At 39.3% G+C, this 25,665-nt stretch overlaps 1 protein-coding gene across 1 annotated transcript; it reads left to right on the top strand.

The window, feature by feature from the left end:
* Positions 1-1,663: 1,663 nt before the first annotated feature.
* LOC121417579 lies at positions 1,664-25,287 on the top strand. The gene is made up of 15 exons (XM_041611313.1): positions 1,664-1,764; positions 4,336-4,448; positions 5,706-6,332; positions 7,768-7,986; positions 8,528-8,664; positions 9,157-9,238; positions 9,678-9,880; positions 10,606-11,551; positions 12,012-12,263; positions 13,755-13,823; positions 14,357-15,160; positions 17,536-18,357; positions 19,409-19,615; positions 22,306-23,058; positions 24,918-25,287. The coding sequence occupies exons 2-15, from the start codon at positions 4,364-4,366 to the stop codon at positions 25,172-25,174; spliced, it is 5,463 nt and encodes a 1,820-aa protein (XP_041467247.1). The 5' UTR covers positions 1,664-1,764; positions 4,336-4,363; the 3' UTR covers positions 25,175-25,287.
* The last annotated feature ends 378 nt before the right edge of the window (positions 25,288-25,665 follow it).

The raw sequence follows: 25,665 nt of genomic DNA, 5'->3' as shown, positions 1-25,665 counted from the left end.
AAAATAAAAATCCTAATTTTTTTAATCCTTGACAAATTTTTCTCAAACCAGGTTTCATCAATATTTTTAAATACATTTTTCTGGTATTTTTACGGGAAACTTCCCCTTTAATTCAGATCTATAGGGATCCTCGTTTTTTGTTCAATTTCTAATGAGAAGAAATTCAACTTGTTTTTCATATTTTAGCCTACAAAAATTGCTACCACTTATTAGGCAGGGGCTGTGGAAGCAGGAGGGGGGGGGGGGGGCTTCAGCCCCCATCTTTTTCCAAAACCATGTACCAAAACATAAAAATGACCATATGATTGTGATTTTTTTGCATGGTCAGCACCCCCCCCCCACTTTGAAAAGTGTACCGCAACCCCTGTTAGGTAAATATTTTGCTTATGGGAGGTTAATTATGCAAGTTATTACTTGATTCATCAATATGTGTATTTATATCATGCAGGAGATATTTTACTAGAACAATATTATAAATATTTTCATTACTTTCATCATTTCTATATATATTTTTTTTTTAAAAGAACCAACTCATATTTGTACATGATGATTATGATTATTCAACAATATGATATCAATTACTAATTCAAACTGCAATAAGGAAATGTACTATATATATGTATTAATTCATTATGCTGTTATTACTGTACTTCTTCCACTGTGACTACTACAAGTCCGTGGAGCTATAATTACTATGATTTTGATAATACTACAATTAATATGGCAACCATATTAAGTTATTGAAAATGTGTATGTATCTTACATCTTATGTGATTTACTTTTGGAATTTAATGGCCCTTTGAAAATGTATTTATTGTTAAGTTTCTTTTCTGTATGGTCTAGTAAATACATTTTATGTCAGAAAATTATATAGAATTTATTCAGAAAGATATTGATAATTTTGATGGTAATAATTTATTATAATATAATTCAGATTTCCTTTAAAAAGAACTCAAATTTGTTTTGTATATTTTCTCTCTTGTGTGTGTTTTATCTTTGTGAAAATGATATACATGTGGAAATTATATAGGGAGCGATCGAGAAGAGATACGAGAGAGGGAGATAGATAGAGAGAGAAGGGGGGGGGGGGTGCAAGCAGTCCCGAGAGTTCAGGGGAGGGGATGCCACAAATGCCGAGACAATTAAAGAGTGGGGGGGGGGGGGAGTTAGCACGGGCCAAGGTTATTGATTGTTAAATAGCTGATGTGACAGAGTCCATAAATATAGGACACGTACGATCATAATTTTTCACATTGATTACCTTTTTTTTACTCATTCGATCTTTATAGAACGCAAACATTCAAGATTGTATGTCTATCGGATTTTTTTAATTAAAAAATCGGTTTAGTAGTTGGAACTGATGAATGGAATGCAAGACTACATAATGCCCATAAATATCCGAGCTATATTCGGCCCCCTTCCGCAAGGTTTTAAAAGGGGAAAAATAATGTGTCCATATGCTTCGATATATGCATGGCTTTTTATAAACGGGATTGAATAATATCGATATATTAATATTTGAGAAAAAGAGAAAAGAACAAAGGGCAAGGGAATCAAAGAGAGATGGGGAAGGATTATACATGTATATTTTTGTTGTAATACCCGCAATGCGAATGGAACGATCCATGGGGAGGGCGTCTAAAGATTAAACAAAGACATTTTTGGGGTCTGAAAAAGCAAGACCATTTTGTCGCATTCGTCTCCTTCCGGTGCGTATCACGCAATTTTTTTTAGGGCACTTTCATCAAAATTTCCACGATTTGGGTGAGTATTTTCAATTATTTTTCGGTACATAATTGCAAGAATGTTTTTGTGATTGCTTAGTTGAGTGGATCGTGCTGTTTTTAGCCGTGATAAGTGTGTAATTTTGTGTTATACTTTTTTGTGAGCCTTTATGACGCCCCGCGGCCCCCGCACGTTTATATTGAAAACATATTGCATGCATGCTGTATAGACCTTCGTACACGTACACGAACGTGTATAGGCTACCGCGTGTATTGCAACTGCGTGCATTCAATTCATACATAAAATTTAGGGCACTCGGCAATGGTAAGGCAAGGGGCTTGTGTGTGTCGTGTGTGTGCGTGTGTTATCGAATATAACCCAATGCGATAGCGTCGTGTGCTGGTGTTATTATGACATTGCATGTGTGTGGGTTTTTTTTTCCTGGTTGACTCGATTGAAAATCTGTTGTTTTATACATTACCACAAGTATTTTGATGTGAAATATTGCACATAGAGTGGTATGTGTTTAAAATAACTTCCAGAATTGAAATATTTGGTTGATTTTCTACAAGAAGGTCTGAATTTTGTCATTTACCAAAGACTAAACCCTGCATGGGGCCATCCTTTCACCTTTTTAATTTAGGGCCAACCATTGAATCAATTTAGCTGCCGCTGATTTGTAGAGCAAAATCCTCCCCCCTTCCTGCCATTTCAGTGAAACGAGGGAGTTCACCCTCAGAAAATTGAAATTGATTGGTGATTCTGGGTTTTATTGGATTTGTGTGATTTAATTTTACCTACCGTACCTTGTTCGACATTGGGGCCAGCTTGGGCAGGGTAACTACATCACATGTACATTGATGGGGGGGGGGGGGGATAGGATATGAGTGACATGCCTAATTTATTACCCTTTTCTTTGGCTTTGTGGGGTTAGCAGGAGCTGATCCAGGATCTTTCAAAAAGGGGCAGAAATTTTGTTGCAGGAAATGAATTTGACAAACAAGCAAAAAAATGGTATAATGGTAAAAAATGAAAGGTGACTTTGATCCAATTTAAAAGCGTTAAACTACCCCCCCCCAAAAAAAAGTTCTCAATCTAAAGGGCAAATTTCCATTAAAAATATAGGCTATATTTTATCTTTATAGCTCTCGAAGGGGGGGGTCCATTGGCTGGATGTACCCCCCCCCCCCCCCGATCGCCAGTGGGTCATTTTTTTTACATCCGATCCATATGTTATTGTTAGAAATAGACATCAGAATTGGAATACTCCAAAAATTTGTTTTGCCCAATTGGGGCCCGGCAGCCACTGTGCAGCCAGATTGATGAGGCTCTATCTCTTTTTATAAGCCATTATGCCCCCCCCCCCCGAGATCTCGGCCATGGGTCGCCTGATTGCCTCAAAATTTGCAAGGGTCAAGATTATGTAATCTACAAATTCGTATTTAAGCTAAATTTAATCTTTTCTAATGCTATTCATTTATGCTAAATTATGCAAAAAATTGGGATTTTGGTATTTCCAACTACTAGTAAATGATGCCTCAGGAATAGCAATTTTTGGTACAAATTATGTCTTTCATATCTCCTTTCAGATCTTGAAAGAAAAAAAAGATAGGCATAAAAATTATAGGAGTATGACGGTTAAGGGTTAACTTTTGTTGAAAAATTTTCTTTTTTTTGGTTTACCTTCCCAGGACCAAAATCCAGTTAAAACCAATTAGAGCAAAACCAATTGAAACCAGTTGGCCAACTGGTTTCAATAGAGAAATTGGAACAACTGGTTCCAATTGAAAACCAGTTGCCAATTGGTTCCAGTTAAAACCAATTGGCCAACTGGAACCAGTTGGCTATTGGTTTCAATTGGTTTTCAATTGGTTCCAGTTCTTCCAATTTCCCTATTAAAACCAGTTGAATCCAATTGGAGGCAACTTCTCCCTTTTTGCCATTATGATTACAATTATCATGATATATTCTTTTCTACAAGAGCTTACATTATAATGGGGATGTCACATGTGAAAAAATGAAAATAATGTAGAAAATATAGGTTTTAATTTCCTTTTTTTAATAACTTAGGCCTGTATGTATAAAATTGAAAGAACATGAATGGGTAAATTGCCAATTCGTCTCCTGCCAACTCGTCTGCTCACCACATGGTCTACTTTCACTTTGTCTAATGCCACTCCACCCATCAACATTTCGACTAACAGCCATTTGGTCCCATTTGGTACAATGGTCACTTCGTCTAATCACCATTTTTGTTTCATAACCAGTTGGTCTAATATCTGGTTCTTTTTCATTCATTTTGCATGATTTTACACTAAGTCTAATTAGACCAAATGGTACATGTATATAGACTAAATGGCTATTGGAACAACTGGTTATTAGATGGAATGGCATATTAGACTAAATGAAAGTAGACCATGTGGTGAGTGAACAAACTGATGGTAGATCAATTCATATTAGACGAGTTGGCAATTGGACGAATTGGAAATAAACCCATGAATGGAGGGATGTTGCTGGGGAGACTATTCCAGTAATACTGGGACCAGTAAAACTTATTTAAGTTGACCTTTCATTGTTGACCTATCCTCTATTCCTTTTCATTCTATTCAGATGATGAAGGGTCAATGACCTACGAGCGATGACAACACTGATTACAGCTGAAAAGCTAGAATCAAAGATAAAGGATGAAACTATTTTAACCCAACAGGAAATACAAACCAAAGGTTAGTGTGCCCTGATAATAAGCCAGTTTAAATTAACGCATGCATTCGTAATTCCGAAGCTTCGTTATTCTGAAGGTTCTTAATTTCCGAAGGTTCGTTAATCCAAAAACGAAATGAGGTTCGTAATTCCGAAGGTTCGTTAATCATTTCGTTTACGGACTAACGAACTTTCGGAACAACGAACCTTAGTTCGTTTTCGGATTAATGAACCTTCGGAACATAGAACCTTATTTTGTTTTCGGATTAGCGAACATTCGGAATAACGCCACAAATATTCGGATTAACGAACCCTTTTACGTTTTCGGATTAATGAACATCGAGGTATAGGCAATTTACGTGTTTCGGAATTACAAATCTTCGGAATAAAGAACCTTCAGAATTACGAAGTGTAACCTAAATTAAAGGGAAAGTTCACCCTGATAAGAAGTTCTTTGTAAAAATAGCATTAAAAATAAAATGGGTGAAGGCTTGAGGAAAATCTATCAAAGATAAAAAAAATAATTGATATTTTTTATTTATGATGTCAAATGCCAGTAGCTTTCCTTGTATTGTGAAGTAAAAGCAAAATAAATGGAATGTCATTATCTCAAATAATCGAAAATGGTTCTTATTATTGACTTGCCAAGTACATGAACAGACAAATCATTTCACATCTGGTGGGTATTTCATAAAGCTGTTCGTAAGATACAAATGACTTTACACACAACTGGTAACCCTTTCTCATGCCAAGTGATATATCCCTATGTAATTGAGTTAGGACCTAAGATCATGTTCCAGTCGTGCATAATTTTACGAACAGCTTTATGAAACACCCACCTGCTCCTGAAATAAAAAAAATTCATCATGAACCATTTAAAGTTTGGAAATTCACACCTTTTTTATTACGTAACATACCTGTATGTGGCAGCTGCTGGTATATGACGTCACAAAATAAAGAAAGAAATAGAATTTGTATAACTTTCTTAATCTGTTGGATTTTCCTCAAACCTTCACCAAGGTCTTCCATCCTTGAAATAATTTTTAGATTTTATTCACTATATCGACCCCCTCTCAGGGATATGAGAGTACAACATATAAACAACATAAAACAAACTATAGTAAATAAACAAGGTGAAGAGATGAACTGCTTTCCATCCTTTAAAAAATGTTTATTGTTTCTTAGATTGTAACAAAGGCTTCAAAGTACTGATAATAAAATGAGTCTGTACCATTTGATACTTCATCACCACTCATGATTTTTTTTTTCCAACTCCCCAGACCCTAAGCTCACTGTTCAACAGAATCCTAGCCCAAATAAAGAGGAGATTTTGAAAGACAATTTCCCTCTACTGTCCTCAATAAACGTTAAGTGTGGTGGCTGCGGAAAGGAGGCAGTGGTCCATGAGGACGACGCGCCTTCCCATCTGACCGAATCCTCCTACATCTGCGATATCTGCAAATCAAGAGCCCAGAAGAAGCTGCGCCTCCACCAACTCCTCAACGGCAAGGTGCCCTCTGAAGAACTAAAGCGGGTGGAACCGAAGCTGAAGCACTCGTGCCCGGACTGCGGTAAGGAATTCATCTCGCAGACCGATCTGCAGAGACATGCGAACATCCATAGGGGATTGAAGCCGTTTTCTTGCGATACCTGCGGGAAGTCCTTTACGCAGAGCGGTAGTCTGAAGCGCCACCTATTGACGCACACCGACGTTAAGCCACACCATTGCAAGGTTTGTGGACTGAACTTCAAGGGCCATCTTGCCCGTCATATGAGAACCCATACGGGGGAGAAGCCATTCAAGTGCCAGATTTGCCAGAAAGGGTTTTACAAGAGTGAGCTATTGAAGAAGCATCTGACGGAGCATATGAGAGACGGGAGTGTTACCTGTTCTAAAACACAGCTAGGTAAGCTAGAGCTATGTCCCCTTGCTAGAGACTAAGCCTGCATGTACCTGGGGGCTGTTTTACACTGAGTTAAGAATGACTTAAATTCGCACTTAAATGCCGGCGCGTATATATGTACCGGTAATGCGCAATCTTATTGATTAATACGCAGTTGTGCACATCCTCTTAGCATGATCCGACCAACGGCTATTATAATGCACGCAACTAAGCATTTCAGTGCGACTCTAAGTCATACTTACATGTAAATTTTTGTGAAACACCTCCCAGTTAATTGTTTTTTTTTGTGTATGAATTTCCAACATGATTTACATATGCAATTGGGACATGGGGAGTGCTTCAGGGAGCAGTTAATAAATCATTTTCACTGACTAATTTGTGCTGAGTAAATCAGATGTAAGGATTTCAGTAGCTTTTAACATTTGTCAGTGAAAATCACTATGGCCTGTATTCTGAAGTCAGGTTGAACTTAAACCATAGTCTAACTCTGTGCTAAAATTATGGAAATCCAAGTACGTCACACATTTTTCCTTAAAATTTATGTTTCTTATATTTACTATACTCTTTCCTAGCTCTTGTGAAACTCCCACCCCCTGATATATCAGTCTGTTTTGTTTGTGTTATTCACTGACAACAATCATTATTTCGAGCCCAAGGTCTCAATTTGATAAAGTTTAAATCTCAACACACAAATATTCTTGAGAGAGTTACCTCAAAAATTTTTTCCTGCTGAGTGCAGCCTTTCTCAGCGATGTGACCCGATTTGACGGAGGATTATACAAGCTACCGAATGTCAATGACCCGATCATTGATCATTATGCCACTATTAAAGTCAAATCCGGTAACATCGCTGAGGGAAGCTGAAAGTTTTGAGGTACAGCAACTCGTCATGATTTTTTTTGTGTTTTAGATCAAAATTTTAACACTTTGTTATTTACCACCAATAGACCAGTTCGTAGTTACTTCATGGACAATTTTGGTCAATTGACCTTTCATTTCTTTCATTATGATAGGCAGATTTCAAAGCAAGATATTATGTAAGCATGCCTTACATAGAGGATGAATAAAATAGTGATATGCGCTATATAAGCATGTTGGTATTGTTATTATTATCATTTAATAGACCAGGTGACTAGAATAGCACACCAATTAACACTTTATGAAGGTATTGCATTTCTACTTTGCACAATCTACTTGGCAAACCGTGAAATACCAGTCGTTCGTGGATGCATTGTTGTTTTTTGTGGCTGTAAATGAAAAACACAATTGAAAAGAATATATGAATAATCAAGATATCGAAGTTGGTGCTAATCTCATAAACCACCATGTCACTTTTAATAGTACCAATGACCTTCCTCTGATCATGCGCAGAAAAAAACTACGAACTGGCTTAAACACATGAACTTTCATGATCGTTTTGTTGTTCTTGTGTTTACAGACGATATCGTTCAGAAGAACCATCAGCAGACGTGCTTGATCTGTGACAAGACTTACACCAGCCCAGGACACCTTGCCAGACACATGAAGCAGCAACACAACAGTCAGAATGTCCTCAGGTGTGGTGTATGCACCGAGGTGTTCAGCGCCAAGGAAGCACTGCAGGAACACCTTCAGGGCCACAGCAAGGAAGACCTTGCAGCAATCATCGCTGCCACATGTAAGATCATACACTTTGGGTGCTTTTATGGTTGTGGTGTTGTGTATTGCTGTAGTCAAGGGGAATGGTGTTAGATCTTGGGTTTTATTGAAATTATTCAAAGGCAGATTTCCTATCTAAAATATGTTGAGACCCTATTTTATTGCAATTACGTGAGAGGCAGTGTACCATGAACCAAAAAAGATCTATTTGGGGAAGTTTCAATTTAAAAAACTTCAGTGTTGTCATATTTTGCAGCCCTATTTATAACATCAATGGATTTTGTTCTTTGGTCACATACTGTAAAGATGAAAAATAAGACTTAGCATACTTACCATGGAACCCTTATGTACAACTAAAACAAAAAAAATTGGTAGTTACTTCATATAAAATGATTTCTAACTGATGGATATTGTCTCAAATATGTCTGGGGTAAAGCCTCTATTGAGCTTTGGTCAGGCGTGACATCGCATTAAAGGCACAGATGTTCAAGGCTTAAGCCTGAACGATATATTATTCTAACATGTGAGATTCACTTTGCACTTTCTCTTTGTATTTCCAGTTGCCAATGCTACTGCATTGACCAATGGGATGCCTTCTGCTCCTGATGAAGAGGAGGCTGTCCCGGACAATGAAGAACCTCCGATGAAGGAGCAACCTTCCCCTGCAGCAAACACCCCAGATAATATGCCATCACAGGTAGGAGTAATTTTTTTTCTAATGTTGATGATGAGAATGGTGGTGATGATGATGATGGCGATGATGATGATGGTGGTGGTGATGATGAGGATTATAGTGGTGACGATGGTGGTGGCGATGATGATCAGGACACTCGATGGCATTGAACATAACTTATGTTTAGCATTACGGCAAAGTTATCACACATCTGCCCAGATTACAGACTACACTTCACAAGGAGGTATTCTTATCGTTTGTTATTACAGAGTTCATCCTAGAAGAATATGCTTGCCTTCAAGATCGTGTGTCCTTTGGGATCTTTGGCCATACTTCTCACTTTATATGGAGAAAATAATCTTGTTTATTAGCTGAGTTTACAGAGCGCAGTCTCGAAAGAATGTGCTTGCCTTTGCTTGATGATCGGATGACCTGTGGGATCTATGGCCATGCCTGTTGCTGTACTAGTTAAATCCCACATGGTGAAAATAATCTTATCCTTGTCTTTCATTGCAGAGTGCAGTCCCAGAGGAACATGCTTGCCTTGATGATCGGGTGACCTGTGGGATCTGTGGCCATGCCTGTTGCTGTAGTACTAGTTAAATCTCACATGATAATCTTATCCTTGTTTGTTATGGCAGAGTGCAGTCCCTGAGGAACACGCTTGCCTTGATAATCTTATCCTTGTCTTTCATTGCAGAGTGCAGTCCCAGAGGAACATGCTTGCCTTGATGATCGGGTAACCTGTGGGATCTATGGCCATGCCTGTTGCTGTACTAGTTAAATCTCACATGATAATCTTATCCTTGTTTGTTATGGCAGAGTGCAGTCCCTGAGGAACACGCTTGCCTTGATAATCTTATCCTTGTCTTTCATTGCAGAGTGCAGTCCCAGAGGAACATGCTTGCCTTGATGATCGGGTGACCTGTGGGATCTGTGGCCATGCCTGTTGCTGTACTCCTGCATGGAGAAAATAATCTTATCCTTGTCTGTCATTGCAGAGTGCAGTCCCAGAGGAACATGCTTGCCTTGATAATCTTATCCTTGTCTTTCATTGCAGAGTGCAGTCCCAGAGGAACATGCTTGCCTTGATGATCGGGTGACCTGTGGGATCTGTGGCCATGCCTGTTGCTGTACCAATTACATCCCGCTTCACATGGTGAATCATGAAGAGACTATGATCCAGTGTAGGTCCTGTGGAATGGACTTTGCCCCAGCAGGTGTAAACACCACATCTCAGGTGATGATAATAATTGTAAACATCTATTGGGCATTTGTATGGTGACACTACACTTGCTCCTGTGATAATTGCCATTGGCCTAATTTTGTATAAGAAATAAGTTTAGGATTTCAACAGGGTTTTATGTTAGGTTTCGGGTGAGGTTTAAGGTAGGGTTTAGTGTTTAATCCAGTGTTGAAGTCAGCCATTTGATTAGCATGTAGAATTTAAAGCCTCGTAATTGCTACTGGAGAAAATGTCATGGAATCATTTGTATAGCATAATCTATCTGGATGCAATCTATTCAAAAAGGAGCCATCATGATTACACCAGCCTTATAGTGCTTAGAACTCTCAAGTTCTAAGCACTAGACCATTCCCCCATTCACCTTACCTGGTTTAAGTGCAGCACAATGTGGGTAAATTTCTGTCCTGGTCCCATTACACAAACTTTTAGAATCAATTGCTCAATTCAAACAACAACATTCATCGGTTGATGATGACTTTGTTGTGCATTTTGGTTGGCTAAAGCTAAGTAGCAACTGATTCCAAAGTCTTTCTGTCACAGGATACACGTCAGTTTCAGTCTATCCAAGCTCTTAAATAGTCCATTAACAGTTGGTTTTGCACAACATTTGAGCCTGTTCAGTGACCCCTTCCAAAATGCAGTCAGTGGTTTCATAGATTTCCATCAATATCTTGATGGTCGAATTTCATTCATGGTGCTACTCTGTTCATTATCCCCAGATCTGCAACGTGTGTAAACCGGAGCAGGCAGAAAGCGGAGCAGGAGCAGAACTCCAGAAGGTGGAAGCGGATGAAACAGACGATCAAGACAATCTCCATGATGATCTTCATGAAGACGACGGGTTTGATGACGGCTCGGGAAAGAGATACCAATGTCTCCAGTGTGACAAGTCGTACAAGTTCCTGAAGCATCTCAAAGAGCACGCCCGTGTCCATGCCGGTGGGTACCGACCGTACAAATGCAATACCTGCGGCAAGTTCTTCTCTAAGAGATACCACCTGAATCGGCATCAACTGATCCACGCAAGAGTCGAAAGACAGCAGCAGGAGAACCAATCCAGCTCGCACGGTGCACCAGTCCGGGGGAGAATGGGCAGGCCGCCACTGTATACAGGGATGAGGGGTAGAATTGGGCGGCCACCAATTCATTCCACAGTGAAGGGGAGGATTGGAAGACCACCGTTGCATACCACAGTGAGGGGGAGAATTGGAAGGCCTCCTCTCTATTCAGGGATGAAGGGTAGAATTGGCAGACCTCCGCTGCATAGGGTGTCTGAGGAGAGGGTTGATAGGCCGCCAGCGGAGACCACAGTGAAGGGGAGAATCGGCAGGCCTCCACTGCATAGTGTAATTGAAGGGATTATCGACCGACAGCCTTCGGAGACCCTGGAAAAGGCAACGGGTGGCAGGCTTCCAATGCATATCGTGGCGATCAAGCGGAAAGTCGGTAGCCCACCGCTTTTGGAGAGCCCCCCAGAGCCGACCATTGTCCAGCCAGCCGTTCCGGTCCAGGAGAACATGTATGCGATACCGAGACCACTGTCCAGGCATATGCCATTTGTGTGCTGCGCCTGTGGGAAAGGGTTTCCGAAGAGGGTACCTTTGAAGCGTCATCTTCTGAATCACCTTCGTGAAGGTACCATCCCAAAGGATCATCCGCAGCTCGGTAAGTTGGACTAAGTAATATACCACAGGGATTAATTTTCCTGGTGTCGCATCGCAATTTGCTCTACATTTTTTCGTGCTACACATCAAGTCTTTAGTATAGCATATTTTTACATAGGACTGTACATTACTTAGTTGAGGGCTTTTCTCTTATCAAAAATGCTATTCAAATTTGTAAAGCAAACTTATTCCCTCTACCAATTTTGGCAATTAAGAGAGCCGATATTCAAACAAGAATTGTTATAAGGAAGTCCTGAATATAAACCTTTATGTCACATTTTGATACCTTTATTGAGATTTATCACTGTGATAATTTTTCTCTGTTTCCATTATAGAATCAGTCAATCAAAATGAATCATTTCAGTAGCTGTAGACTGTTATTACAACTGTTATTACAAATGTTATTCAACAGTATTCAGAATATAGTATTATTGATATCATTGTTTTCTTGTCTTTCTCAGATGAAATGAAGGTCAATTCCTACGTGAACGCGAACGTAGGCATTTCGCCGCAACTCCAGTCGTGTCCCGTATGCGGCAAGGTGTGTAAAGGGCTCCACCTCCAGCGTCACATGAAGATCCATTCAGATGACGAAATCAAAAGGGCTAGAGACAGTAACCAAGGGGCGTCTCCACAGCTCCAGAAGCAGCAGAGCAGTCCACAGCAGAGGGTGGCTATTGCAAAACCTCATCCCGGAATCGTCTATATGAAAGGTAAAATCGATACGTCAGGGGGTTCTATGATATTTGCTCCAGGGACAATTGCCCGGTGCCAAATTCCACACACAGGGTTCCCACAGTCATGGAAAATCCTGGAAAAAATTGTGGTCATGGAAAGTCGGGAATAGTCAAAGAATCTTGTTTTCAAATTTCTGTGGGAACCCTGCATACCCAAAGCATGTCACCATACCCTAAACCTAATCCGAAACCTAACAAAAAATACTAATTGCATCCCTAACTCTAACCCTACATTTTAGACAAAATAAAGCCCTGACCAGTTATTGTAGGAACATATGTCATGTAACCAATACAGTGCCCCATAGCTTGGGCCCGTATTCTGAAGTCGGGTTTAACTTAAACTCAGGTTTAAAGTTGTGGTTTAAGTATGGGAAGCCAAAAGTATCAAAATTTTTATTAAGTTGTATGTTTTTTATGTTTACTGTGCTCTTTCCTGATTCATCGATGGTGAAGACAATCATCTGTTTATACTTCCTACACAATTATGAATGATTTGAGAGCCGAATGAACTGAAAGTATGATATCTCCACTGTTACTGGTTATGTAACAATTGGCTGTCCATACTTGAACTACAACTTTAAACCTGAGTTTAAGTTAAACCCGACTTCAGAATACGGGCCATAGTGTTTAGCAATAGGTTGTGGAATGCATGGACTGTAGTGTATGATCCATCGTTGGAATCGGCCCACGATCGATTGCAAAGCTTTATATTAATTGGTCTCGGTTATTCATACAATACCAGCTAAAATCAGTTTTACCTGAGATGAAATCAATAGTAAGTTTGATCACAATCATTTTGATGGATTCACAATACAGTGGACCACCTATCGTTTCCAGCGGACAGGCCGAAATTTGCAATGCCTTATGGGGGAAAAAATTGACATCTGGGGCCTTTTTCATAACAGAGATGCAAGTTCAAAGACCAGCTATGCGTGAGATTTTCTGTGAATCTGAGTGAGATCACAGACATTGTGTACAATGTATATGGGGATAGGCTGTGATAGTTGCGTGAGACAGAGATTTGAGGGGATGAACAAGAGTCCAAAATGCTTGAGTCTCACGCATAATGCGTGAGACTGGGTAGCTCTGTCATGAAGAGTTACAATTTTGATCGGCTCAAAAAGTCGAAAAGCGCGGTAGTCAGTCCGTTATATTTTGTTGCATATCAAAACAACATCCATTGAATGACTGGTTATGGTGGTTATGGGTTCAGGTGGATGGCTGTATGGGGAGAAGGGAGACCATTACATGCCTGTGTAATAGTACTGGTAAGTTTTACACTATTGTTTCATACTGAAAATACATGTAATTCACTGCAACGACTTAGAAAACATGCAAAACTGGGAATGGGTAAATGATTATCAGGGAATTTTTATTTTAAAAACTTCATCAGGGAAAAATCAGGGAATTATGGTTTCTTGAAAGGCTGGGAACCCTGACCTTTAATCACAATTATATCTATTTCAGATGAAGCCCCTGCATCTCCTGATGGTGATGATTTCAATGAAGGAGACTTGGATCATTTTGGCAACGATGGTAAATATCCTTGATTCTTCTTTACTTATACCTTGGTCACATTTGCTCTACGGCAGCCGTATGGCGAGTCGAAAACAGCCGTTTTGACATTTTTTGTACCAACTACATATAGGTGGTTTGAATTGAAATTAATAATACGGCTGTTTTCGACTCGCTGTACGGCGCCGTAGAGCAAATGTGACCAAGGTATTATTGCAATATGTTAAAATAGTGATAGGAATCCTCATCAAATGATTGTTGAAAAATCTCTCGCAGGACAAATCAGTCATGTTAACTTATAGGTGAATTTGGTAATGACTGATAATTGCGACTAGTTCCATGGAGATGAGGATCAAATGATACAAACGCACATTATTATCTTATAAAACATGTTTTTCATACTGTTTTGCTTGGGCAAAACACTTCTTGTTTTTGAAACAGTACGAAAGAACTCGGCTATGCCTCGGGCATGTTAACACTGTTGCCAAATGTGCCATGTATGTGTGATCCTTTACTAATGCCCTTGATGATGTATTATTTTTGTATTCTTCCAGATTCAATGCCAATGTCGATGGACAATATCCTAAATCTTGGTCAGCAGGAGCCCGAAGTTGTGAAGGAGCATGAATGTCTGAACGACCAGGTGAATTGTGGGATATGCGGACACAGCTGCTGCTGTGCAAACTACATAACATTCCACATGGAGATTCACAATGAGGAATCTGACACATGCGGCAAGTGCGGGAAGGAATTGGGTGACCTCCCAGCCACTCGAGTTCAAGGTGGACGCATCTGCAGCATTTGCACTTCCCGCTCGAGGAAACAGATGCGCCTCCATCAGATTCTCCGCAACAAGGTCTTGCCGCCTGATTCGCCAGTCAGTGAATCGACGCCGCAGCGGTTGGAGTGTCCACAATGTCCAAAGAGCTTTGTCGATCGCCGGTCCTTCCGGGAGCATCTCCGCATCCATTCAGGCGAGAAGCGCTACCACTGCTCCTTCTGTGGAATGGCATTCTCGCACAGCCGCAACTTCAAGCGTCACATCCAGAGGCACACTGGCGAGAAGCCCAACTGGTGCCATATCTGCAATAAGGGTATCTCGGGACACCTTGCCAGGCACATGCGGAGCCACTCTGCAGAGAAGAGCTATGTCTGCAACATGTGTGGCAAGGGTTTCAACCGTTCAGAACATCTCAAGAGGCACCTGAAGACACACCTTGGCTCGAAAGAGCAGTACCAGTGCCATATCTGCGCAAAGAAGTTCATGCGGAAGGAGCACTTGAAGCGACATGTGAAGTCTCACATGGATGGTTCTCTTGGATCAGGGGGAGATGCTACATCTTCTGAAGCAAGCCCAGGTAAGATGAAGTTATCCTTGTGTGACCAAGGTCTTGTAATGTAAAATATAGTGCTTGATTTTACCATTGATTTTCATGCTGATGGTACATTGTGTTTTTTCTTTTGTGAAAAAGTGTCCTACGATCAATCCTAAATCTTTGGGTTACTAGGCAATAGAGGTGGTTTCATTAAGGGACACTGTTGGTACCAAATAAAGTTTGAGATTAATTTCTCTGGGACCCTGGTAAGTTGGATTGGGATATACTAAGTAGACAGTAGTCGACAATGTATGGGTTATTTGATATAGGCTGTCAAGGTCGATTTCCTGTCAGAAGCACATTGAGGCCTAAATTCTATAAGGCAAGATTGCAGTGACTTTGTATCTTTTATTCGTTGACAATGTCACAATATTTAGATTTTTCAATTTGTTTGTCAGAAATTTGTCATATCCTGTATCACGCTGACATTTATCTCAGTTTTTGGATGTGCACCCATCAGGGTTGGCGGATTTAAATCACGTTGATTTAAATCGTGATTTAAATCGCGATTTAAATCACCATGATTTTTTTAAAAAAATCATTGATTTAAATCACTTCCATTGAAAAATGTACAAATCATGGACAAATTATTTGTTCAATGCAGTTTTAATTCTTCAAGTCAACTGAAAAACTTTGAATTAACTTTATATCAATAAAAGATCAACAAAGTCTTCATATCTACTTAAAACAAATTAATAAAATCAGGTTATTCCTTAAAAACTACAGATGTATGTTGTCAATACGTACTCATTTTTTGTAAATTATGTCAAGTTTTTCTTCTGAAATTTTACATTCTTTGTCAGTTATTATTAGTCAATTTCTTTCTTAACATAAAGTTTTCACATAATCCAAAGACTTTTCAGAGAGCAGTTTGTAAAAAAATATATACATGTATGATATATAAAAGTCAATGAGAAAGGTTTGTTGGCAGTTTTCCAGTTTTGATCCTTCACCTACACATAACTACTTCTGTCATTCTGTCACATAATGTAGTACAGTCATAATTTGACTGTTGAGAAAAGCTTTCTCTTATAAACCTTTTAAGTCACTGCAGCCCATTTTATGTTCAGTGCTACAAATAATGGAAGTTTTGTATCTGCATGTAATAATGGAAAGAGCTCTATAACAACAATTTGCAAAACTCAGAATAAACATTTAACACTGCATTTTAATGTTAAGATGCAGGTACTTCAGTTACAATCATTGGCAGTTGTAAGCTGTGTCTCATTTAAAATAAAATACTTCTTTTTGTAATACATATGTTGTAATTTAAGCAGTTTTGCAGTTTTTATCCTTTAAGGTAAAAGTAAGTAGATTTTTTTTCATACTTAATGGATCAAACAGATTTTTTTGTAGAGAATATGGGAATAAAAATTGTAGATTAATGTAAAAAAAAATCACAGTAACAGAATGTAGTATAGTCACCCTTTGACTAAGCTATCTCCTATATTGTTCTCCAAAACTGAGAGTTTTGCATCTATATCTGTAGCAAGAGAAGAGCTTTTTATCAAAAAGTTCCTAAACATATACAGTTGTAGTCTCTCTTTGACTATTGTAAAGCTGTGACTAATTGAAAAAAATCATTGATTTGAATTATTTCTCTTACAATATACATGAATACTAGTGATTGGCAAAGGGTTTGTTGGCAGTTTTGATAAGGGATTTTTTCTCTTGGATTTTTTAAATATTTGAATGAAAAATCCCAGAGGGAATTTTCTCTACTCACTGGGAATTCCCTATGGAATATTCCTTCATAGGCCTATGTATGATAGAAGTAAGTTCAGATACATGATTCCTCAAATTTATTTTTAATTGTCCATTTTTACTGGATTTTAATTACAAAATATGTGGTTAAGAACAATATTAGGGGTGAAATGTATAACATCAATATTGATGTCATTGTAAGAGTAAGGGGGGGGGGGATAATTACCCTTTTTTTCGAAGGAACTTTTAAAAAAATCAAAAAAATCTGATTTAAATCAAAAAAATCTGATTTAAATCAAATAAATCCGATTTTTTTTATTTTTTTAAAAAAATCAAAAAAATCGCCAACCCTGGCATGCTTTAGAAAATAATATATAAATTACAGGAAGCGCTTTTTGCTTTATGGATTATATACAGTATCACCAGTCCGATCCTCATTTCAAACATTTACTCACAAGTATCATCAAAAAGTTCTTTTTAAGTCTTTTTCTACACCAACAAAACAAGTAAACAACAATCTACAAATGGCTATTGAAAATCATAGATGATAGCTTTGATCGAACTGGAGTCGTTTTTGTTTGTTTGACTGTATTTGGTATAACAGAGCTTGTGATATCGATTGCTGTTATATTTACCTTGTTCTTGATTCACAGTCAAACCTGTGCGTCCTCCAGTGAATGACCAGCCCTACAAGGAACATCCCTGCACCTACGATGTTGCTGTGTGCGGTCTTTGTGGTGACGTCTGCTGTTGTGCCAACTACATTCCCTATCACATGGAAGTGCATGGAGAAAAGGCCGAAGACTACATCGATGGGCGTCTAGTCAAGAAGGAAGTCACGCCCATGCAAGGTGGTGATGGTGGAAGGACAGTCAGGGAACACTCCTGCACCTTTGATCCAGTCTCCTGTGGCCATTGCGGAGAGGTTTGCTGCTGTGCAAACTACATACCCATACACATGGAACTTCATGGAGAGAAACCAACCGACTTTGCCAAAGACCAGATCCTCAAGAATGTCAGAGAAGAAGTCCAGATGAAGGTTGACGAACGGATCCCAGAGGAAGCCCCTGAATCACCTGTGGAACAATTGAAAGATCACTCGTGCTTGGGAGAAAAGGTTGTCTGTGGTATTTCTGGTGAGACATTCTGCTGTGCCAACTACATTGCGCTCCACATGGTGAAGCAAACCAAGCAGGCTGCAGAGACAAGAGGACAGGATCATCCTGATGATATCCTCGAGAAAGCTCTTCATGCTTCTGAGATCATTGGCGATGTCAAACCACACCCTTGTACTCACGAAATAGTCAGCTGTGGGGTCTGTGGAGAGCCATGCTGTTGCCCAAATTACATTCCTTTCCATATGGAGCTGCACAGTGAAATCTTGAACCAGGAGACAGTCGTCCAAGAGGAGGTTGTGGGCATTACCAATGAAGAAATACCCATGGAAGAAGAAGCTCATGAAGCTGATACTACAGGTATGATTAATTCCAGGAAACTTTGCCAAAGTGAAATCTTTTGGACCACAAACATTTGTTTGACTGGGAGAAATTTGACTTTGAAGAATTTTATATACCATTTGAGTAAAAAAAAATTGGCACCTCATAAATCCCCAATTTAAGGAAATAGTATGTCATGCACACATAATTATTATATATGGCCTGAAAGAGTATGTTCTCCCAAATAATTTGATACCATATTTAGGTGGTATGTGTTAATGCTTGGATGATCAGGAGGTATTCTTTGCAGTGATGTAAATTTTGATTTGTGCCAAAGTAACGCATGACTGCAATGAATGAATCTTGATGTCTATGATGCCATAATCCTACAACGGTTGCATTAACATGCATTTCAGAACACTTTTTCAGTATTTTACATCATAATTATTTGATAAACACTTTTTGGTATCAGTTCTGAAATTAGTTTCAATAAAAAAAGGGATTTGCAAACATGTTTGCTAACTCATGTTGGATTATGACGTCATGGCATCTGGATTCATTCATTGCAGTCATGCCTTACTTTGGCGCAAGTCAAAATTTACATCACTGCAATAAATACCTGATTATCCAAGCGCTAGCACATATCAAATAAATATGGTATCAAATTAATTGGGAAAAGATACTCTTTCCAGCCATATATAATGATGCATTCATGACAGATCTTTTTCCTTATTAAAATGGGAATTTTTGAGGTGTCAATTTTTTTTACTCCCAAAGTATGTATTACATGTTTCGCTTCATCTGGTTTGAAAATATTACTTGGACTTGGGAAATAAACACATGACTACCCATATTAGGTCAAACCTTGTTCTATCGCTTGCAGAGACAATTGAAAACGTACATTGTTTCAATTTTCTCGATGAGTGATCTGCGCAACATTGCGGAACCGCTCTTCATTACAAAAGATGGCAGCGTAACCTCGAAACGGGTGCCTGGTCTTAAAATTTGCATTGCCTTTGCCCTTTGGCAATTTATCAACAGAGAGAAGATTGGCTTATTGAGATTTTTACTTTTTTTCACATATCTGTAGGTGAGATTCAAGAAGTCCCAGCTTCAGTTGCTGGAGAAGTTGTTGAAGCTCCCGAGGCAGTTGAAGCGCCAAGAGCAGTGACAGCATCAGAGACCGCCGAGGTTGTGATTAATGGTGGTGCCGGTGCACGTGCAGTGGTAGAAGAACATACAGAAGAGTTTGACTGGGCCAGTGTCGCCAATTTCCTCCAGGGAATCCCTGAGCCAGGTATGTGGTGAGGGGGGGATCCTATGAGAAACGTTAGACTAGAGTGATAATAATAGTCAGTCTTGTATAGCATATAGCACATTATGAATAACGTCTCTATGCACTTCCAGTGGACTTGGATATTACTACCCTGGCTGTAGCTCAAGCAACCTTTCCAGCACTCGGCATTTCAAGGAATAAATTTCTGTCAGGTACCCATTCACGTCACTTGGGATGAGTGCAGCACAATGTGGATAGATTTCTTGCTGAAGGAAACTACGCCCATGGCATAGAAGCTTATTTTTCTTCTGCAAAATGAATCTGCCTGACTTTAACAATACTGTAATATGCTGTAAAATAGCAAAATATTGTGTGATTCAATATATAGAAAGACACTGCCAATGATATGGTCTGACTGTTAAATACAAACACCTTACACAAAGCTGCCAAGTAGAGAACTTTAGATTTTTTTCTACGTTATTTCTTTGAAACTGCTGACTTCCTTACCGATGTCAGATTATATCCTTGTTCACATCGGCAGCTCTGCTCGCAACTCATTTGTGTTCCTTTGTCTATGTAAAGGCCCGGTCACACCGCCCGAGCGTTGTTGGAGCGGTCGTGGAGTGGAAGGGAAAGAGAGTCGAATTTCGCTCACAAAATTGGGGGAAAAAAATAGAAAACCAAAAAACCAATAGAAATCGAAAATGGTGAACGGTAGCGAGCGGTGATGATTTTTTCTCTCCGCTCCACGACCGCTCCAATAACGCTCGGGCGGTGTGACCAGGCCTTAAGGCAGAAGTCACCCTGCTTGCTTCTACAAGATATTTATTAATGTGAGAAAGGTGAATTGCCAATTTGTCTACTGCCAAATCATCCACTCACCACAAGGTCTACTTTCTTTTAGTCTAATGCCATTCCATCCATCAACATTTCGTCTAACAACCATTTGGTCCAATCATCAAATAATCACCATTTCTTATACTTAGTTGGTCTAATATCCATTTCATTTTCATTCATTTTGCACAATTTACACTTATTTGTAGTCGAATTAGACCAAATGGTATATGGACTAAATGGCTATTGGACCAACTGGTTATTAGACAAATTGGTGAGTGGACAAATTGGCAATTAGACCGTGTGGGTAGTGGACAAACTGATAGTAGACCAAATGATAATAGACGAGTTGGCATTTGGATGAATTGGCATAAGACGAATCGGATATAAACCTGTGAAATTAGTGAATGGAGTTGAATTCCAAATTTGTATGACGCTTGATGCCAGGCTGCTTCAGTATGTGATGTAACTAGACAAAAATATTGTAAGGGATATAAATCATGTTATGAGAAGGACACTTAACCCTAATACTCCCGGGGGGGGGGCCATAATGGCCCCCCCCTCAACAATTTTCGCGATATATCTGCTGCGCGAAATTTTTTCACCTCGCAGCTCACTGACTTTTTACATTCAAGTCTCGCGCAAATTTTGAGACCAAATTTGTGACGCCCGGGTACGCGGTTACGACATTACGCAACATTATGCAAGTGCATGTCAGACCCAAAATTGCTCATAAACGTGATTTCATGTACAAATCCAATGCAAATTGCGTATTTAGCCAAAATTCATGTTTCATTATTTCTACTTTTACTGATTAAACTTAATTAATTTTGCCTTGTTTATGATCAGAATTATGTCTGGAACAATTTCCATTGAAAAAACAATAAAAAACAAAAAGTAAAAAAACAAAGAAATACATAAGAAATTCATAAAACAATAAAATACATAAGAAATTTATTTCCAAAGCAAAGTTTTTTTGAATTACGATTGTTAAGAATGCTACAAAGAAAATTTTTACCAAAAATTAGCATTCTAGGAGCTTTATTTAGTGAATTAGAGCAAAAAGTATGATTTATGCATAAATTAGCATAATTAATTCATATAAAATAAAATCTCATTATTTTGGAAAATTTTACCATACAGCCTTGTAGATTACATCGCACACTACCAGTGTGCAAATTTTTGCGTCGCTCGCGCGATCGGCGGCCGAGATCTTAAGGGGGGGCCATAATGGCCCCCCCCGGGAATGACAAGAATCAAAATACCCCGGGAGATTTAGGGTTAAGTTTGAGGTGGCTAGCCATAGGGGAAAGGGGAAGACATGGAAGATCTGCAAGTGATGGAGGCGAGTAGGAGTAATTGGTTGAGGGCAAAGGTTGCTGGAGACACGTTTGCTGCTAGCTCTTTTTCGTCTAAGATATAGAGTTAGGGTTGCAATAGGGTTTTATGTTAGGTTTAGGATAGGATATGGTGTTCTATAGCAGGGTTGAAGTTGGCCATTCCATCAATGTGTGGAATTTTGCAGCGGAGCAGTTGTCATCGGAGCAACTGTCATTGAACTTCACTGAATGGAGTTAAATGGAGGGAGGGGATTAGGATGATTACTGTGAGATCGCCCCGATTTTCCTGTTATGCAGCAGTGAATTACAAAGTTCGACATTTGTTTTTGTCTTTCCTTCTGTTTTTGCTTTCGTGAATTGGAAATTGATATGATTTTGATAATTCTGTTTCTCCTTTTTTCCATTCTTCCATTTTCTGAATGGAAGCCTTATCACTGATGTTATTTATTTCTTATTTGTTTAATTTTGTTTCTTTATACTGTTCACATATTTTCTGAACAATTCAAATTGACATTCTTGAGTTTATTTCTTCTGTAGATCCACTACCTGTTCCTCCGCCCATGGCCACCGTGACCAACGTTGAACCTTTGAACGGATCACCAGTGAAGGTGGAACCTACCCAGGGTCAAGTCCAAGAGAGTCGGGTGGATGATCATATATGTCTTCAAGCTCAGGTGACCTGTGAAACCTGCGGCCATGTCCTGTGCTGCATCAACAACCTCATCCCTCACCTGGACACCCACAAGGTCATGACCGTACAGTGTGAGGTGTGCCACCAAGAAGTAGAGATGACCAGGACTGCCACGGTGATGAAAGACGGCGTGAAGATCTACAAGTGCGGTGCCTGCGTGATGGGCCTGCCAACGATGCCGTCAAGGTCCTCCAGACCTGCACAGGTAAGAGATTCCGAAGGAGGCCCCACACCGAGTAAGAATATCCCTTGTCCGCACTGCCCCAGGGTGTTGAAGTGCCGCAAGGATTACACCAGGCATATCAAGATCCATGCGGAAGTCAAGCCTTACAAGTGTGACCTCTGCGGCAAGGAGTTCACAGCTATGGCCAACTTGAGGCGTCACCTGGATGCGCATGCTGGGGTGAAGGCGCATGAATGCAAGATCTGCGGGCAGTTCTTCAGCGGACACATGGCCCGTCATATGAGGACGCACACCGGGGAGAAGAAATACAACTGCGAGATCTGCCCCAAGGGTTTCAATCGAATGGAGCATCTGAAGAGGCACCTCTGGCAACATCTCAAGGATGGCAATGCTCCAAGCGATCATAAACAGCTACGTGAGTAAGATTACCCAGGCTTCCATCTACCCCTTCCCACAATCCCTTGCCCTAGTATCTGTGTCGAGCTTGAACTGTCTCAGAGTCTGTAGGTTTTGCATTCATGTAGCTTTAGTCCGCGTGTGCTTCACGGTGATGTCTTGTGGTTTGGCAACATAGTCACTTCTTGAGACCAGGCGAAAAAGTTTATGCATCTGTGTTGCTTTGGCTGGCATATGCTTCCAGGTGATATTGTTATTGTAACAGTCACACCAACGTATCCGACTCCGAACTGACCAATGGTATTCCAATAAAAATAATGTGATATCTTTGATCGGTCTGTGTTGGTGTGACTGCGGTGTGACGCTCTGTGTTGTTCAAGTTATTAGTTGAAGGTTTTGCAGCATGGTGTTCTTCAAGGTAACATTGTGGGCCCTCTTTTACAAAGTTACAATTTAAGTCATGGCTTTGACCAGTGGTCCAACCAATGTTTGTTCGGCAGATATGGTGCAAAACTTGAAATGAAAATACATGCTTGATTTATCATTAGCTTTTCTGTTTTTAGGAAAGATTATTTACAGATGTCTGGGAGTCAATGATTTCATTTTCAAATAATTTTCCTTGAAATCTGTAGAAACAGTTGTCTCATTTTGCTTCCCCTACCCAAACCACACTTAAAATAAATTATACCCTTGTCAAGATGGGCCTCAAGGAATAATTTTCCAGTTGTGACATTGCAATTTACTCCACATTTTTGAAAGACTGCTATGCATAGAATCATTTGTGTAGCATATTTTTATATAGGACTGTACATTACTTAGTTGAGAGCTTTTCTCTTATGACCAAAAATGCTGCTATTTAAATTTGGAAAGCAAAATTATTCCCTGGGTCTCCATTGGCCTGTAGCACCAAAAAGTATGATGGGTTGTAAATGTGAAAGAACAAATCTGGTTGGTTCCTGGTCAATGGTTTGATCAAAGTACACATGCAACAATGATTTTGATTGGTTAGTGACTTGTGATTGATGAATTTTCTTTTGTGTTACAGGGCACAGTTCTGCCAGCCTGGTTGATGCTTGATACTAATACTCTAGATTTTATTGCACTAACTGTTGTATTATTTTGCATGCTACTTTCTGTATCAAACTTTAAATTGTCGTAACAGCCTCTTCATTGCTGATGTTTTTTACTTGACATAAAATGTGATATACCTGAATTTATCATCAAATCCATTAGGCATTTTTTAAAGAAGAAAATGGACAAATTTTTTGACAAAAATGCACCAAAATGAAATAGACAATGTGTGGTAGTCCTCAATATCTTTGAAGAAATTATGATTTAACATGATTGTCCATGATTATCAATTATTGGCATGTATGAAGAGATTTTCATTTTCTGTTACAAAAGCGGTCAAATTAGTTTAATTTCTATTATGTATTTGAATGATCAAACATTCATTCATTTATTCATATCCTACGTTATTCCTTTTTTTTTAATATGAGGTGAAAAATCAGTGCTTTTGTTGATTTTTATTCAGCCAGACAGTGCATTGTTCATTGGATACTGTTAAAAAAACCCCTAAAAATTCATAAATGGTCCTATTTCTGGAAATGTCTTTGAAATTTGTTCTTATTTCCTGGCTGTCCAGATCAGAAGGTATGACACACCCATGAAAATACCAAATTCAGGGGAGCATTTTATTAAAGGACTTGTCGGACGTTGAATCCCACAGGTCCGGTTTTATCCGACAGTTACCATAGTAATGTTGCTTCTCAGCCAATCAAAATCCAAGAAAGTTGTCAGATGAAACATGTTGATGAAACGCTACCCCTGCTCAAGTTCGGTGATTGATTGATTGCTGCCTTTTCTTTTCCTTCTCAGTTGAATTAGGCGTAACAAGGGACAACGCCCAGCCCAGTGAAACCTCGCCGTCAAAGAGCAACTGGTGCGACATTTGTCACAAGATCGTCCCCGGTCGTCTGGCCAGGCATAAGATGACGCACAGTGACGTGAAACCGTACCAGTGCACCCAATGCGACAAGGCTTTCTACCGATCGGAACATCTGAAGCGCCATCTTGAGGTGCACGCCAGGAAGGCACAATTTACTGGGCTGATGCCGACAGAGGCGACGGCATGAAACAAGTTATTGTGATTTTTTAAAGTTTGTTCCAGCAATATATGCACATGAAATTGAAGCCTAATATAATTCAAATTGAACAATCCAAGGTGGCACCTCGAGGTTCATGCCAAGAAAACGCAATTCTCATCACTGTTAGTTATAGGCAGAAGGGTGTTACATGTATATCTCACATAAACTGTACATTTCACTTTCCATCTTTTCTTTATTTATTTCATAAAGCTGCTCTAATTCATTCACATTTTACTTTATTTTCAAGTCAATTTGCCCATGCTGCTTCATGGATTTCTTCTTTCTTTCTTTCCTTTTTTTTAAATTAGTTTTTCATTGATTTCTGATGCTAAATCCCAAGCATGAAATGAATTGGTAGTATTTTACTTTCCATTTTTGAATACTCCTACTAATTAATGCACTTTGCCATAATTGTAAGATATTATTTTGCAATTCAGTGTAGTATATATATATATATACTACATGTAAGCAACCACAAA

Source organism: Lytechinus variegatus, chromosome 6 (genome assembly GCF_018143015.1).
Source record: "Lytechinus variegatus isolate NC3 chromosome 6, Lvar_3.0, whole genome shotgun sequence".
Taxonomy (NCBI): Eukaryota; Metazoa; Echinodermata; class Echinoidea; order Temnopleuroida; family Toxopneustidae; genus Lytechinus; species Lytechinus variegatus.
This window is presented reverse-complemented; position numbering and strand designations above follow the sequence as displayed.